Source organism: Porites lutea, chromosome 6 (assembly GCF_958299795.1).
Source record: "Porites lutea chromosome 6, jaPorLute2.1, whole genome shotgun sequence".
Lineage (NCBI taxonomy): Eukaryota > Metazoa > Cnidaria > Anthozoa > Scleractinia > Poritidae > Porites > Porites lutea.
The window spans coordinates 32,832,024-32,848,255 of record NC_133206.1 but is presented as its reverse complement, the minus strand read 5'-3'; the positions used below and the strand labels follow the sequence as shown (position 1 = coordinate 32,848,255).

At 40.6% G+C, this 16,232-nt stretch overlaps 3 protein-coding genes and 1 non-coding gene across 4 annotated transcripts in view; 3 read left to right on the top strand and 1 right to left on the bottom strand.

Moving 5' to 3' along the window:
- Window positions 1-5,986: 5,986 nt before the first annotated feature.
- Window positions 5,987-7,954, top strand: LOC140942195 (kelch-like protein 40). The gene has a single exon (XM_073391160.1). The coding sequence runs from the start codon at window positions 5,987-5,989 to the stop codon at window positions 7,952-7,954; it is 1,968 nt and encodes a 655-aa protein (XP_073247261.1).
- A 3,690-nt stretch (window positions 7,955-11,644) lies between these two features.
- On the top strand, window positions 11,645-11,716 carry Trnah-gug (transfer RNA histidin (anticodon GUG)). The gene has a single exon. It is a non-coding gene; the product is annotated as a tRNA-His (tRNA).
- A 1,380-nt stretch (window positions 11,717-13,096) lies between these two features.
- LOC140940498 (uncharacterized) lies at window positions 13,097-15,441 on the bottom strand. Its single transcript, XM_073389477.1, has one exon. The coding sequence runs from the start codon at window positions 15,277-15,279 to the stop codon at window positions 13,231-13,233; it is 2,049 nt and encodes a 682-aa protein (XP_073245578.1). The 5' UTR covers window positions 15,280-15,441; the 3' UTR covers window positions 13,097-13,230.
- A 743-nt stretch (window positions 15,442-16,184) lies between these two features.
- LOC140941430 (probable serine incorporator) overlaps window positions 16,185-16,232 on the top strand; it is a 1,933-nt gene continuing 1,885 nt past the window's right edge. Inside the window, exon 1 of the mRNA XM_073390429.1 lies at window positions 16,185-16,232. This exon is cut by the window's right edge and continues 1,885 nt beyond it. The gene's annotated coding sequence lies outside the window, so the exon portion shown is untranslated.

The following is a 16,232-nucleotide window of genomic DNA, read 5'->3' as shown; positions in this document are numbered from 1 at the left end:
GGTAAAAAGTGATTTTCTCTTTCATGTTTTATTCCGTCGGGTAGAAAATCTTTAAGAGAATTCCGCGAAATGAATGTTGGTTTTGAAACGCCTTATTAGTGCACGAACGTTTCTACTTTCCCAGCCCTTTTCTGTTATGTCCGCATGGGAAATACGTAATGATTTCTAGATCGTTTTCAAGCACGTTGTGTTTATTACAAATTTAGCGTTTTCATTTTATTTAGTTCTGTTCTAGTGTCGACTTCATGTTGTTAACTTCTGTCAGCCATTAAGGCTTTACTTCTATCTACACTCGTGCTCATCTTATATCAGAGCTTAGCTTAGCTTTTTGAGTCAAGATAACATTGATGCGTGTGCAAACCAAATTCGAATCGACTTTGTACGACTTTGTACCGATTTTGACTTTCACAACTTAGGGACCTTTGTCGTGTCAATCGACCCCGCCGAGTTTTCTGTGTAAAGTTGTGACCTCCGAGCTCGAGGAACATTGATCTCTTGTTCAATAAATCTGTTCATTTTACTTCCTTCACTTCTCGTCAAGTTCATTTCATGTCGCGCACCGTGTTAAGTGATTTACTTGGTTTTTTGGTTCTTGTATTCTGTCCTTGTAAATTACAATGAAAAGACTACCTTTTCTCGTGTCGTTAGCTTTAATTGATACAATGTTTGTGTAAGGGTGGATTTCCAGTGTCGTGTAATTTTTGCGTGTGTAAATGATATAGAGGCAATGTATGAAAGGTTGTGCGTGAACGCAAAAAACTGAACCCTCGCTCAACTTTTGCGTTTACGCACAAACTTTCATACATAGCCTCTATTTTATTTACGTGTGTAAGATTAACGCACGTACGCACGTAAATATTAGGTGACGGTGGAAACCAACCTTAAGCTGTTTGTCACCTACGGGGCATTGTTTGATCTTTGATTCGAGAGAATACTAAGCCCTAAATCACGCACGCTTTCTCTGAATGATATCTATCCCTATTTGAGTTGTGGAGAATGGCGGTCGAAAGGGACTGGCAAATCAGTTTATGTTTCGAACTTTTTTTCTTCATCAAAATCGCTTGTTGACGAGTCAAGGCTTATCTTTATGGCGCAACATGCAAATATCTTCATCATCGGGCCTCTTTGTTCTATTTATAAGGCTGTACAAGGTGAATTTTTTATCAGTTAGTCATGTGGATTAAAGCGTGACCATTGTATTAAAAACCTACTCGTAATCGTTATGAACTAGCCTGCGAAAACATCCGTTTCTCCTCGCTCTTCGTAGCTGGGCCACGCGAAACGTCTCCAGCCGCGAAGAGCGAGGAGAAACGGATGTTTTCGCAGGCTAATGGAACTTCTTACGCCCCGTTCACACGAATCAGGAGATTTTTCTCTGAAACCGCGTATTTCTTTACCCGGATTCGTGTGGACGGGGTTTTAGGCCATGCCCATTATTATAAGTGTTGCACGGTTTCCCATCGCTCCTACAACTTATAAAAATACAATGAATATGCTAAGTTCAGATTGTGTTTTCCTTACTGTCAAATGTTTTAATTTAGGTGAAAATGAAGCATCTCATTAAGATTCTTATCTTGCTGTTTGCTGTGACTTTGGTTACGGGAAAACCAATGGCAGACGACTGGGGCCTGGTACGGGACAACGACAAAGGAGCCTGGACCGACGAGGGCGATTTGAGCAGCGATGCCCGAAAATATATAAACTCGGAAAGTAGTAATTTCTGTTGCCAATCCCCGGTGAAGGTTTGCTGTCAAGCTGGATAAACATGATAACTTCTTATTAGATTTATTGATAGCCTGAGTCAAAACATGCATAGCTGGGCGAACTGAATTTGCAAGGCTGATCATATAACGTGAAAATTAACTTTGCAAGACATAAACACTACCCCGATAGAACCCAAAATAGCGCAAGGTTGTAGCTGAGAGCCCTACTTTGTTTAAATCCATGATACTGGAATTATTACGTGCAAAGTATTCTCCACAGTTCTCCTTTTTCATGTAATTAAATAAGCTGGTAATTATGTTGATCTTGAATATCTGTTTCTTTGTCTTAACGGAATTTCCTTAATACGTTCTCGTACAATATTATTTCCTCTTCTAATTTTTCCTGTCTTTTGTTTTGTTTTGTTTTGTTTTTTTACAATGGGTAGCCTGCCAGCAAGCTCTCTGGGAGGGGAGGGGAGGGGCTATGATGGCCTCTGGGGGTGGGGGACGGAGAGAAAAGGACACCAGAACTCCCCACAACTAATAACGGCTATTGAAAACAATGCCACGCTTTTTTTTGTCAACTTACTGTATTTGATTTTACCAGTAAGCTTGTCATAGATTAAAAAGAAGCCCTTAAATTATACTAAAAAGGATAAAAATAAACCAATATGGAAACGAAGCGATAGCCTCATTGGTGGACAAGAATGTGTTAACACGACATTAACCTCGTTTGCATACCTTTTTAAATTAAAGAATAAGGTTCCGTTTACATGTATAGTTCATGGTAGAAGGGTCACTCGCCGAACCCACGTGCCTTGAGCGAGCCAACGTTTCCTACATTTCCTTAAAAACTTGGCGGACCGTTTATATAAGAGACAAACTTTTTGCTTGTATCAGCTAAATGGATGACCCGTCTATTACCGGGTAGCCCTTTTTAGATGGTAGGGTGACCCTCACATAAACACGTTGGCTCTCCCAGCCGGGTTATCTCGGTCGAGGCGATATATTCGCAGCATACACGAACGCTTTTATCAGCTCTTGACTCGGGCTAAGTGGTCAGCTGTTTTTTCTTTTCATATTAACGGCTGTTAAAGTTGAATCGGTGTGTGAAGATGACCATCTGAGCTCACTTTGAAAATGAGGCTTAAGACAAAATGTCCCGTATATACTTTGCACTGTTTTGTTGCATGCACTATTTGTCGCAGCAATATCACTCGAGGTATTTGTGTATCTCTTTACGGCAGAAACTTTCTGAAGTAAGTAAAATGTTATTTCTCTTTTATTTTTGATTCTTCGGATAGATTATCCACAAGAGGATTCAGCGTATCGTAACTTTTCATTAATACAATGGTTTGTTGAAGATGTTTGTCAGAAAACGTACGAGATATTCTCTGATCTTTGCGTGATTGAGAGTTTGTCCTAGGCTGGAAAGGACTGAACGCTACTTTCGGTACTCAATATGCCGTTCTGCCATTGATAAAGTCGGTTTTCAGCTTTGCGCGCACCGTCCTCACGGTCGTCATATTGACTCTGTTAAATCAATCCACTAATATCTCTGGCTTTGCTTCAGGGGAACCTTCCTCAGGAGGGATCACAGGGGCTTACATTATGTTTCAACACTATAGTCAAACCTCCATGCGCGACCACCTCTCGCCAGAGTGACCAAGTCCAAAACGTAATGACATTGCACCCTAAATGTAATTAAGTTCTAATAACATTTTCCGTCAATTGTAATAAACTCTTAAGTGTAATGACATTCGGTCTTCAATGTCATGACGTCATGACAACGCCATCAATGACGTAAGTAACCCCTTCATAAACTGGTTATGACACTGATCTGTCACGCCATCTCCACCCGGGATCCAAGCTGAACAGTCAAAGCCTTATCGTTCAAACCTGTCCTAAACGACCACCTTGGTCTCATAAGCGACCGCGGCCACTTTTTACGACGACGGTTTTATAAGTTTCCATTGTTTTTAACCCCTCGTAGGCGACCACTTGATACTTTTTATGGTCTCTATGTTCTCCCCCCCCCCCCCCCCCCCTAGCCATACTCAAGAAAGTTTTATACGGGGAGGCACCGCCCCGAGATCCATCCAAAGGTCCAACCACTTACCTTTTTATATACATAATTTCTTACAGAAAAGGTACTCTCGTGCGTATACCTTCTGTTGACAAACGGTATCCCTACCCTTTGCATCCCTTTCCACAAATCACAAAAAAAAAGGTTTTCTCTTGCCTAGTTCCTGTACGACGTCTTTCCAGGCCTCGAAACGCATAGGCCGCGCGGAATAATGATGCCTAAGGACTAGCCAACTTTTTCTCCACTTTCTCACAGCCACAAAATGCATCTGTTAACTGTTAGTCCTTGAGGGCCTTTTTTGCAGACCGAAATGACGCTTTTGTCTATCCTTTCATTTACTTCAACTAATGAAATCTCTACCCTTTCATATACTTGAAGCATGAAAAGGGTACTCCTTTCGGGCCGAGCCTCCCCTATAGGCCATTATAGGGAGTATCGCCGGTCACCCCCCGGATGAAGAGCCTAGTTAGCCAAGTTTCAAGCAGAGGTTTCTTAATCCAGTTGCTACCGGCTTTACTGGTGCATTACTCTTTATTACAGTATAATAGTTTTAGATGCATTATTCTAGCTCAATCTAGTCGTTGAAAAACACCAAATTATCAATTTTCCCGCGGAGGCATACCTTCAGAGCTTCTCCACCCCCCTTCACCTTCCCGCCTAGTATGTTCACTATAATACATATAGTGATATACATATAATCACTTATTGCTGATTAGATCCTTTATTAGCATCCGGTCCTTCTTTTTTGTAAGCTGGTCCTTGCTTTAAAAATTGATTTCACTATAATAAGCATGTGGATTAGCCTCTGACCACTCTCAGCCTGAAGCATGATGGCATTCTCAGCCTAGCTGCGTGGTCCTTGCAGGCCAATTCTTGGGAGGGAATTTATAATAGAGTTGCTAGAATGGGTTGGCACACTTTCTGGATTTTGGTAGTCTGCTACACAGCCGTTTTTAGTTTCGTCACTCAGCGCTCCGTTGCGTGACGACACTAAAAACGGCCGTGTAGCAGACTAGGAATTTGGCCCGGGGGGGGGGGGGGGTACTCGATATATTCCTGGGTGGGGAGGTGCGGCGCGGCCCCTCATACCCTGACCCTGTTTAAGACAAATATCGCTGATTTTCCTACCCTGTTTAAGACATATTTCCGATTTTTGATACCCTGTTTAAGACAGAATTCCGATTTTTGATACCCTGTTTAAGACATTTAACCCGAAACCATACCCTGTGCTAGACAATAATAGATATCGAAACTCTTTCTTATTTAATCGATTGGCAATCACAACACTATTTACAGCTCGATCAACAGATGTAACGAGGATTTACCGAACGGAAGTCAGCTTTACAAAAGAACAATGAAGTGCGAAAAAAAATTCTGCCTTTCGTTACCACATACCACCCTGCTTTGCCGAACCTTAAAAACATTTTAATGAGCAAATGGCACTTAATTCAAGATCAACCACTACTGAGAGAAATATACAACGAGCCTCCCATCATTTCATATAAAAGAGCAAAATCGCTGGGAGATATCCTCGTTAGAGCAAAACTATAAGGTCACGTATCACACTATCACACTATCACGAGCTTATGAGTCGTGTTTGGCCTGTCAACACCTTTCACCTGCTGTTTATAGTCCAAGAAAAGATATCCTGATTAAGACAAAAAATGATAAATTCGATACCCTGTTTAAGACAAAAATCTCGAAAAACATACCCTGGCTGGCCGCACGTCCCCATTAAGCCCTTATAAGGGAGTACCCCCCCCCCCCCCGGGGAATTTGGGAGAAAATTCTAGTAAGTAGAGTTTTTAAAAAGGGAGGATTCGAGGTTAAAATGTGACAAGTTAGGATCGCGAAAACTACATTTGCCTAAAAGTGACTAAGATGGTGTCTAAAATTGGCCACAGAATATGGGGTAGCCAGTAAGGGCTCTGAGAGGCCGCCAGCGGCACACCCCGGGGACACACCCAGCCAAACTTGACCCAAGTACATGTGTAACCCCCGGGATTCTCCATTTATCGCGATTGCTAACCCCTAATTACTAAATGAACTAGCCCAAGATCTGCAGGCTCTATTTACGTATGGCTTGGTTTACAAAATTCTGACAGAAAAGGCACAAGTACGAGTCCGAGGAAATCCACTACGCCTGCAATCAGATTTCTCAGCGGAATCTACTCTGTCCACAAACTACGTAGTGGCAATGGCATGCAAAGTCCCTTCCCTTGCTCCCAGGGAACAGCTGATCGAATCCTTCAACTATGAATTGACACTATTGCCTTTGATTTCAATGGAAGCTTCGCAAGAAGCCACAATTCCCACTGTTTCAAGCACAAAACAACTCTTCCTTCCAAAAGAAACATTTGATCATCCATTTGACGTTACTCTGGCGATCCAAGATGGGAAGGAATTCAAAGCTCATCGACGGGTTCTTTCAGAAGCAAGTCCTTTCTTTGAAAGGCTGCTTAAAAGTGACATGAAAGAGTCTATCGAAGGAGTGATCCACTTAGAAATGATAGACGAGCAATGTTTAAGGGATATATTGGAATGGATCTACACAGGCCATGTTCAGATTTCGGCTGCAGAAGAAAATTATGCTGGAGACTTGATCGCCATGTCAGACTACTTGGCTTTACCACGCTTGAAGGCTGTTGCTGGGAAACATTTAGTGAAGGACTTAAAGATATCAAATTCTGTTTCATTTTACCAGTTTGGCTTGAAATATCAATGCGACGAGCTCATTTTCGATACTAGAAACTTCATTCATGCAAATTTTATGAACGTCGCCCAAACGGAGGAGTTTTTGAGCTTGTCGTGCGAAGAAATCAAAATATGGATTGCAAACGACAACATTGCTGTAACTGCCGAAGAAGATGTCTTCAAGGTCATTCTTAGATGGGTGAATCGTAATAAACTGGTACGAAAGCAATATTTCCCCGAGTTATTCTGTGAAGTTCGACTTGTGTGTGTATCATGTGAGTTTTTATACAGTGACGTCATGACAAGTGAGTTTGTGATTAGTGATGAACACAGTGTGGGGCTTGTGAAGGATGCTCTGAAGATCATTGAATCAAAAGACTTTCAGCAGCACAGTATTCGTCCTAGAAAGTCACTAGAGATGCCTGTCATGGTGATATGTGTACAAGGTTTCAGTAGACAGGAAGACAACATGCTATGTTGTTACTATCCGCTTGAAGACAAATGGTCTAAGTTTAAAGGGAAAGCCCCGCCCAATATTGGAGAAATTATACCCTGTCATGGAAAACTTTATTTTCATTTATTTCCTGATGAGGACGTTGGAGTCAGCAAGAGAAGACTGTTGTGCTATGATCCATTATCAAATTGTTGGTCTTCACTACCATACGAGGATCGCAGGACAGTGAAGAAAATATTTGCAATGAGTGATGAAGCAATTTATGCCCTGGTGGCTGAAGATATACTATGTTGCCCTGAAATATGTACATCGCTGTACCTCCGTAAAATTCCTGGACCCTGTAGTAAGACCCCACATTTTTCTTCCTTGAGAAAGTACAAACCAGAAACCAATTCCTGGGAAGACATAACATCATTTAATTCAAGATCGGGGGTTTGCGTTGTAGCCAAGGACAATTTTGTTTATTTCATTGGTGGTGGTTATTGCAGCCCAGATAGACGTGAGATCCTTGCAAGTTGCGACAGATATGATCTCATTAACGATACATGGGAGAATTTAGCAAACCTTCAGTTTTCAAGATGGAATGCTCGCGCTACTGCAACACACCACAAAATTTTTGTGGTTGGTGGAGTAAAAGGTGATTTACTAGCCGAGAGTTGTGAAATGTATAATGAAGATTCAAATGAATGGCATTTTGTAGCAAGGTTGAGGAAGACCCCATTTGATAATTACAATCCAACTTTGCTGGGTGTTGATGACAAGCTGTATTGCTTGATCCGACTTATTTGTGCTTGGAATCGAAAAGACAAAATTGATTGGTATGACTTTGAGAGAAATGAATGGAAAGAGAAAACTCAAATACCATTTGAAGAACTGTTACCGAGAGGGTTGAAAAATGAATCTTACTTACAAATTACTTCATGCTGTTCAATGGGAATTTTCAAAAGACACAACTTTCTTCAACACGCCTCATTCAAAGACATTAAAACTGGGAAAGATAAATGTACTATCATGTGACCTAACAAAGCAAAGACAGGAACTATTTTGTGTTCTGTTAGGGTCTGCTGTTGTAGTTTGTTTGTTGTTTTTTTTTGCAACAATTTGTCATCAGTAATTATACACACCATAACCCTGGAAACAGTGACATTCTAGTTCACAGGTTAAAATAACAGATTCCCATTATTGGATATTTTAGGGTATTTAAAGAATACCCGTAAAAATCCCAAATTTGGCAAAGTGAGACAAGTCCCAACCAGGGAATTCCCAACCAAGTTCCCTGGTTGGGAATATCCAATAATGGGAATCTGTTATTTTTTCCCGTGGTTCTTAGAAGCTGCAATTTCTTAAATCCTGGGATTTGTCGGAGTGAAAATAATTTCTATTTCCCAACAAAAAACTCAAATTTTGCAAATTATTTGTAAATTTGCTGTAATTGAACAGCATGTAGATATAATTTTTGTGATCTTGACTTAATTTCATGTTCAGTCTTTTTTTTTGTTTCATGCTTGTGGTATGTAAATTATTTCATTTTCCCCTTTTTTACATTGTAAAGTGCCATGAGCTCAGGATATGAGCGCTATATAAATAAAGTTATTATTATTGTTATTATTATTCATAAACCGTCTCCCAACTGGTGGACTTAACAATCAGCAAATCAGAACCTACTTGTTAAGGGCCAGTAAGTAATTCTGCTGCAGAATAGTTGTGCCTCAGCGCTGTGAAATTCTCTTCCAGACACCATTATACAGTGAGAAAACATCAGTACTTCCCTATCGTTTTCTCGTTGATCTCTTACTTTACGGACCTTTACGAAACACTAATGAAAAAACGCCGGGCGAAAAAAAAACTGCATGGTTTAGCCAAGTGAGAACTTTCACCAAATCTCACATTAAGAAATCGCTGACATATGATGACAACTTCTCATTGACATACGGCTTTTAGGTAGTCTTTTCCATGCACACAACATCTCAACTGAAAACGCAACCGAGCAGCTTAAAAAAGGTCGTAAACAGGAAAACTTGACTGACCAGGAGAAACGCACCAGTACTTCCCTATCGTTTTCTCGTTGATCTCTTACTTTACGGACCTTTACGAAACACTAATGAAAAAACGCCGGGCGAAAAAAAAACTGCATGGTTTAGCCAAGTGAGAACTTTCACCAAATCTCACATTAAGAAATCGCTGACATATGATGACAACTTCTCATTGACATACGGCTTTTAGGTAGTCTTTTCCATGCACACAACATCTCAACTGAAAACGCAACCGAGCAGCTTAAAAAAGGTCGTAAACAGGAAAACTTGACTGACCAGGAGAAACGCACCAATCACTGAAACTTTGCGGCTCCATTAAACGTTTAACTTTAACACTGTTTGCTTTAGCCTGCGAAACATCCGTTTCTCCTCGTTCTTGGCCGCTGGGGACGTTTCGCGCGAAACGTCCCCAGCGGCGAAGAGCGAGGAGAAACGGATGTTTTCGCAGGATATGTTTGCTTGAAAACAGTTTTATCAGTCTTTTATTGGAGTAAACTTTCATGAACTTGTTTGTCTAACTGCTGTAATCCACCAAGAACTGTACTCAAGATTTTCAAAAGGGTTGTCATTACAAGAAGACTCAAAGATTGATACGGCACTACCTTCCCCGACTTACCTTAAGTCTCTTCATGTCTTTTGGTTTCCTTCAAACGTTTTCCCTGCAAACGTACCATGTGCTCCCTGGTTTTGACGGTTAGTGGAGGCAAAGCTCCAAACTATTCCTAATTAGATAATTTTTGTCATGTTGTTGACCAATCAAAAACGACTCTGATTTCATGCGCACGTGCAACTGACAAATAAAAAAAACTAGCATTGCACGTGCACTCAAAGTTTTGTAAAGCGTCCGGTTCGTCAGGTGCGTCGCAACACGTTTTCAATTAAACTGGGGGCAAAAGTGAGAAGCTTTCGCTTGTACATGGATGAAGGGATATTATGGGAAAATAGTCAAGACTAGGGAGTTAACGAAGCAGACGACGAAGGCAACAACTAGATTGTCAGTGTAAAAAAATTAAATTAAAAAACACTAGCTTAATGGACAGAACAAGAACTTTGCACGTGCATCACACTTTTAAGAACATTTCCTGGCCGTCCGTTGCAAACAAACAACAAGACATTTCTAGTTGAGAGGACGTTTTATTCAAAAGGACCAAACAAAATAATATCTTTCGAACATATCCACACGACGAACGAAAGCTATGGGCATTTTTTACATTGCTAATGAAAAACTGTCCAGAATTTTATGTTTAAAAACTTGATGAGCCTGAAATATTTACATCATCTTTAATCATCTGCTCCGGGCATCTGCTCCAGTGCAGCTTTCGTTGGTGGTAACTTTTCAACTGCATACCCCTTCTTGCTCACAAGAACTATAGGCGGTTTTCATGCAATCTCGGGAGACACAAATAGCAATGGTGAAATGAACAAATGCTGGTGGACAAACAAAGCGAGCTAATGAGCGATCTTTTGTTTACCGTCCACCAGCATGGCGGCGATGACGTAACGTAAAAACCACCTATACGCCAGGGGGGGGGGGGGGTACTCCCATATATGGGCTATATAGGTACGTGCCGCGGAATAGGGTATGGTTTTTGAGGTTCTCGGTCCTTAAATAGGGTATCTTTTTTAACCCTTTTGTTTCTGTGTCCCTGGTGTGGTCCTTAGATAGGGTAGCTTAATTGTATTATCTAATACTGGAGTGTGAAAACGCCCGCCTAATTATTAAACTAGGCTTATTCTAGTATTTTATGCTTGATGCTATACATCCAATGTTACAAAGAAGAAATAAACTTTTCCTTTTTATGCTATTAATAATTTTTTTTTCCTTGAATAGGGTGTCATTTTTCGGCTTTGGGCCTTAAAAAGGGTATCAGTTTTCGCTTTCTTAGTCCTTGAATAGGGTTAGGGTTCACGAACCTTCGCGGCACAACCCTATCCAAAATTTGCGGGAGTACCCCCCCTATACGGTGGTGATATGGGTTAAGGGTGCGTAGAGATGGCACGAGAAAGGTTGTCGGAAAAAGTGCACGCGACAATCCCAAAAGGTATTGTGGGTGGTTTTTAGTTCACTGTTTTTCAAAGAAATTTCAAACAATAGCATGAGAGGCCATGGACGTATGTTTGCGAGTGCTAAAGGAAAGCAATAAAAGTAGGTTCGACAGCTACAGTGTCAGGAACGGTGTATTGATCATATCCCATATTACCTTTTTGGATTGTCGCGTGCACAGTTTTTCCGACAACCTTTTTAGAAATAGCTGTATACAGCTCTAGTCTCATGGCCACATCATCTTGTCCCCGGTAGCGCATTTACAGCTCAAACATCCGCCAGTTAAACCCACACCCGCTCGTTTGGAGCACGTCCTTTGTACTGCTTTTTACGTCATCGGCTATGACGCGAGTCAAACTTTGGAAAGACATCTTCGAGCACAAAATTTGATTGAAAATATTGTCCCGCTGAATACCAGCCTCACTATTTTGAACAAAATGAAAACCGGTCTAGTTATAAATCCCTGCGGGCGTTTTCATTTCAAAGAGGAGGAAATGGCCCTCGACGCACTCAGTACCAAGGAAAAAATGAGAAGTTTGTTCGCGTTGTGCACCTCCACTCAGCCGGTAAATGACAGGTGGTCTTTGTTGGAAATTAAAGCTATTAAATCTTTGCGTGATTTCCATCGTTGCCGTGATCGTCTAGTGGTTAGGACACTGCGTTGTGGCCGCAGTAACCCAGGTTCAAATCCTGGTCACGGCACTTTTTTTCCTTTTTGTTTTTCTCTTATTTATTTTTCTTTCTTCTTTTGGTAAGGCAATGAAATATTTGTTTCAAGATGAACTATGTGAAATAAAAACAAAAATGACACCACTTAAAAACGCATTGTTGTCTACTATTTTTATTTTTCAACTTTAATTTACAATTTTTTGGGTCAGCAATTACTACCCAAATTCACAATGTAAATACAAAACGCTTCCAAATCTTACATCATAATAATACTATTGATTTCTGTAATAAATATAAACATATTTCCCATTTTCCTTTATGCTTCAAATTTATTTATTGACTACTTAAAGGTTAATAAATAGTAACCGTTCTAAGCTAATTCACCAAAAGCACTTGCCACTCCAGCTTCAGTGGAAAAGACGTGCTACTTAATTTATTTCTGCAAAATTAATGTAAAAATCTCCTAGTACAGACCCCTGTTTTCAATCTTGTTGAGTGATTCCTCATTGTAAAAGAGCCTAGGTCTTTGAAAATACTGTTGACACGCAAATATTTTCTGACTTGGAGTTTAAGTTTGCTCATGCTTAAGTCTTTCTGGAAGAAGAAATGGGGGAGGGGGTGATGAACCCATCAATGTTTTAAGGGAGGAGTGTGTTTTTCTCATTTATTTCCTCCCAAACATTCAGTTGGATTCATAAAAGTCATCTATGAATTGGCTGCATCAGTGCATTATGGAGGACTAGAAATAACGTATTTACTTTGTGGAGCATACTACATGTAAGCCAAGTACAGTGAGGGGACAAAGGGACTAACTCTCTTTGTTTCCTAATATTTTTTAGCCACACATCACACTGGTTTTGCACTTCATGCACCTTAGTCACATACAGGCAGGGTATACAAGGTTTCATACTGCCCTTACTGTATCTTCCTAGTAGTAGGCTAATGGGTATGTGCCACTGGATGAGGTCGCATTTTCACAACTGGATTGACTATTATGGGGTTGCATTTTTATAAGAGTTACTTGAATGGGGTCACACATTTTTTGGATTTTGGGGGTTTTAAAAATAGAAAGATTTACACCACATTAAGTTTAACACAAATGTGGCAGTTCATTTTAGGAAAAGATTTTATAAGGTAGAAGGATAAGCAGAAAGTGACTAAGTTGGGATATGTGAAAATTACTTTTTTCCTAAAGTGACTAAGATGGGGTCTATAATATGGACACAGAATAGACTAAAATGGGGTAGGGGTTTTGAGAGGCCAGCAGCACATACCCAGCAAAAATTAAGCCAAGTAACCCCACCCCCCCCCCCCTCCCCCGGTATTAACTATAGGGACTGAAACAATACACCTGCATCTGCTACCAGCAATCACCCCAACCCCCGAGGCCCTACCTTGGTACATAGAAACTATTTTCAAGGACTCTGAAAGGAACATGCATCCCTCTGTCACATCTCCTCTAGATGTCCTTCCCCATTTACACTGGAACATAAGTGTTAAATCAGCAACAAATTTAAATTTGCTTTGTGGAGGATATAGTATTCTTCTCACTGAACAACCTCAGGTGTTTCTAGAGTTGGTAGGTCTACCTCGCTTCCATAGTCAAAATAGTTCTCCCTTACAGTTGTTCTTATATCATGTTTGTCAGCTTCAGCCTCTGAACTACCACTCTCCTTTCCTGCATCATCATCATCATCATCATCATCATTATCGCACAAACCAAGGACATCAAGATCTGATGCAATCTTTTTAGCTTGCTCATCTGTCAAATATTCATTACCAGCCTTTGAAGAAGAACATGACTTAGCTGTAGTTGGTCTAGCAGACGAAGGCCGTGCAGATTTTGGTCTAGCTCTACGTGTATGTCCTACCTGTTGAACACTAGACTGGTCCAGCTCATTTGCAGAACTATCTCTTGATTCTTTTAACTTCTTTATCTGTGCATCAAGTATGTCTTTGACTTTTTCAATTGATGGCTTAAGCTCATTATACTTTTCATCAATTTCACGGCAGATTTGAACTTTATTGGGTTGTTTGCAAGTCTCAGCAATACTATGATCATGATTGACAGGAGCTGTTGAACCTCCACCTTTTGCATAACTGTGTTTATCTATAAGTTGATTACATGATGTTGCAGCCTTGTCAGTTCCCTGAGTTTCTGGATAGTCACATCCCTGTGGTTCAGGTCTGGGCTTTTTACTCGATATCCATCTGTATTGACTGCTTTTCTTTGTTTTTGAGCCAGCCAATGGCCCAACAGGTTCTGTCAAACGTGAATCCCTCTTCAAGCCTGTATCAACCTGTTTCCTTGGAGACATTATTTTTTCCACCCGTTTCTTTCCCAGTTCCTTTATAACAGCTTCTAAGTGAGCATCAATCAACTCTCGTTTTTTCTGAATGTCCTTGTCTTTGTCTTCACCTCTTTTGACTTTCAACCATTCATCATAGCTTAGCGACTGCATTTTCTTGGTTGAATCACTTGCTGGCGTGGCTGATGTTTTTTTTGCTGTCTTCTCTGTTGCAGTCTTTGGTCTTTTTGTTGCTGTTTTAGGTCGTGGAGATGACATAGTTTCACTGTGGTTGATAGCAGTCTTTGGTCGATGCTTTGCTTTTCTCACATTATTTACTTGACTTTCACAACTATTGCCAGTTTGATCTGTTTTATCATCAGTCTTCTGAATGTCAAGCTTATCCGTACCATTTTTGCAAGAGGCAATTGGTGTTTTTGACAATACATTTTCTATATCCTTTGTGTTGCTTTCATTTGTGTTGTCCCCAACAGTCTTATCTATCACAGGGGAGGGCTCAGTACACTTAAAGCTCCTAACAACCCTGTACTCAGGGGGTGGCTGTGGGGATGAGCCTCCATTCAGAGTGGCGTCCAAATTTTGTGGCCCAACCCTGGTGCGGTTTTTCCTCCATAACATTCTTGACTCTTTGCGCTTTCTTTTGAACCATTCTCCCACTTTTTCATTACACTCTACTTCTCTTTCAGCTTTTATTCTAGCTTCCTCTTCCAGTGCAGCCTTTTTCGCTCGCCTCTCCTTTCGCTCAACTTTTCTCTGCTTTCGGGCCACAATAACCTTCTTATGAAGCCAAGCCTGCAAAACCGGATTATCAGTCTCTTTTAGCTGATGTTCGGATCTAAAGTTCTTCCTTGTACCATCTGAATTTTTCACTTTACTGTCCACCTTTGCAGATTCGCGGTAATCCTCATCAGATTGCACAGACTGTTTGTTTGAGTCTTTCACAGATTTATTTCTCTTATTTCTCTTTTTCAGAGCTTTCGATTTCTTCCCCTCTGCTTCGTCTTCACTTATCCATTCTGTTTCTTCGGGTAGGGGAAATAGTGGAAAGGCAGAGAGTCTTGTTTGACATCCCTTGTTCTTGCAAACTTTCCTGAACAACACGGGATATTTTCCAACAGGACCACTGCTTTCCTTTCTTGATTTCTCTGATTCTTTTTTATCACTTTTATCATTCTTTGAAGAAACTTTGTCTGTATCTTTCCCTCCATCATTTTCCATTTCGCTGCTCGATTCTTCAAGAATATGCTTCAGAAACAGAAATTTTTCCTTTTGCCTAGACTTCGGCATCGTGATACTGCGTTGACAAATCTTTCGGTCTTTGTGACTCTCTTAGAACCTCCAAAAGGTGAGTGTCTAAACGGATAACCAGCAGTAGGTTTTAGGCTTGTCTAGGACGTTATATTATAAGCCCAGAACTTTACCTGACTTGAACTACACTACTAAGTCAAAATAAATATGGCGACTACAATGGTACGGTCGCTATAGAAACGAACTGAGTAAATGGACGGAGGCCTGGATACAAGGTTATTGAACAAAATGGCGGCAAAGAACTGCACAGCCTTGCTTTCTTTTCAGTATGGTTTAACTTGTTGTATGCTTTGCTTTTATGGAATTTCTGAATGGAAGAATCTTCAACCAAAGGGGAAGAGGCTGTTTATTTAATCGTGGAGGGAGTTCGATACGAAGGTTTGTATGTTTTGGGGTGCTCAATTTCAAAACTACGGGAGCATTGAATTGTTTACACCGTGCGCGCGATCTGTAGAGTGTAATCTTACAGCATACAGTACTCTTTTGTGTTCTGATGTTGATTGATCAACGTTGAAACTACATAGACATTCTTTGCAAAAAGAAATAACTTGTTCTTTTTTTACACTGCCGGAGGTAAAAATTGTCCGGGAAATTTTTATGTTCTCCCGGCCTGCCTTGTTCATTAGACTCCCCTCCCCCGCATTTTGTCCTTAAAAAGCTAAAAAAATCTGTTAATATACTCTACACCCTAGGCGTGGAGGTTCTTTTCTACATTTTAATGTATTAGCTAGAGTACTTAAAATTCTTTTAGTCTCTTTGACTATTAGCGTTCCACGGGCAAAGCGATCAAGTGTGTATGTGTGACGGGGCGGGGGGGTTAGTAGGTGAGGCCTTCAGAATGGAAAAGACCTTAACGTATCAAAACAATATGTTGTTTGTGACTGATTGAGAAGTTATTGTCATAACCACTTCCTATTTGGGATCTTTCTAAA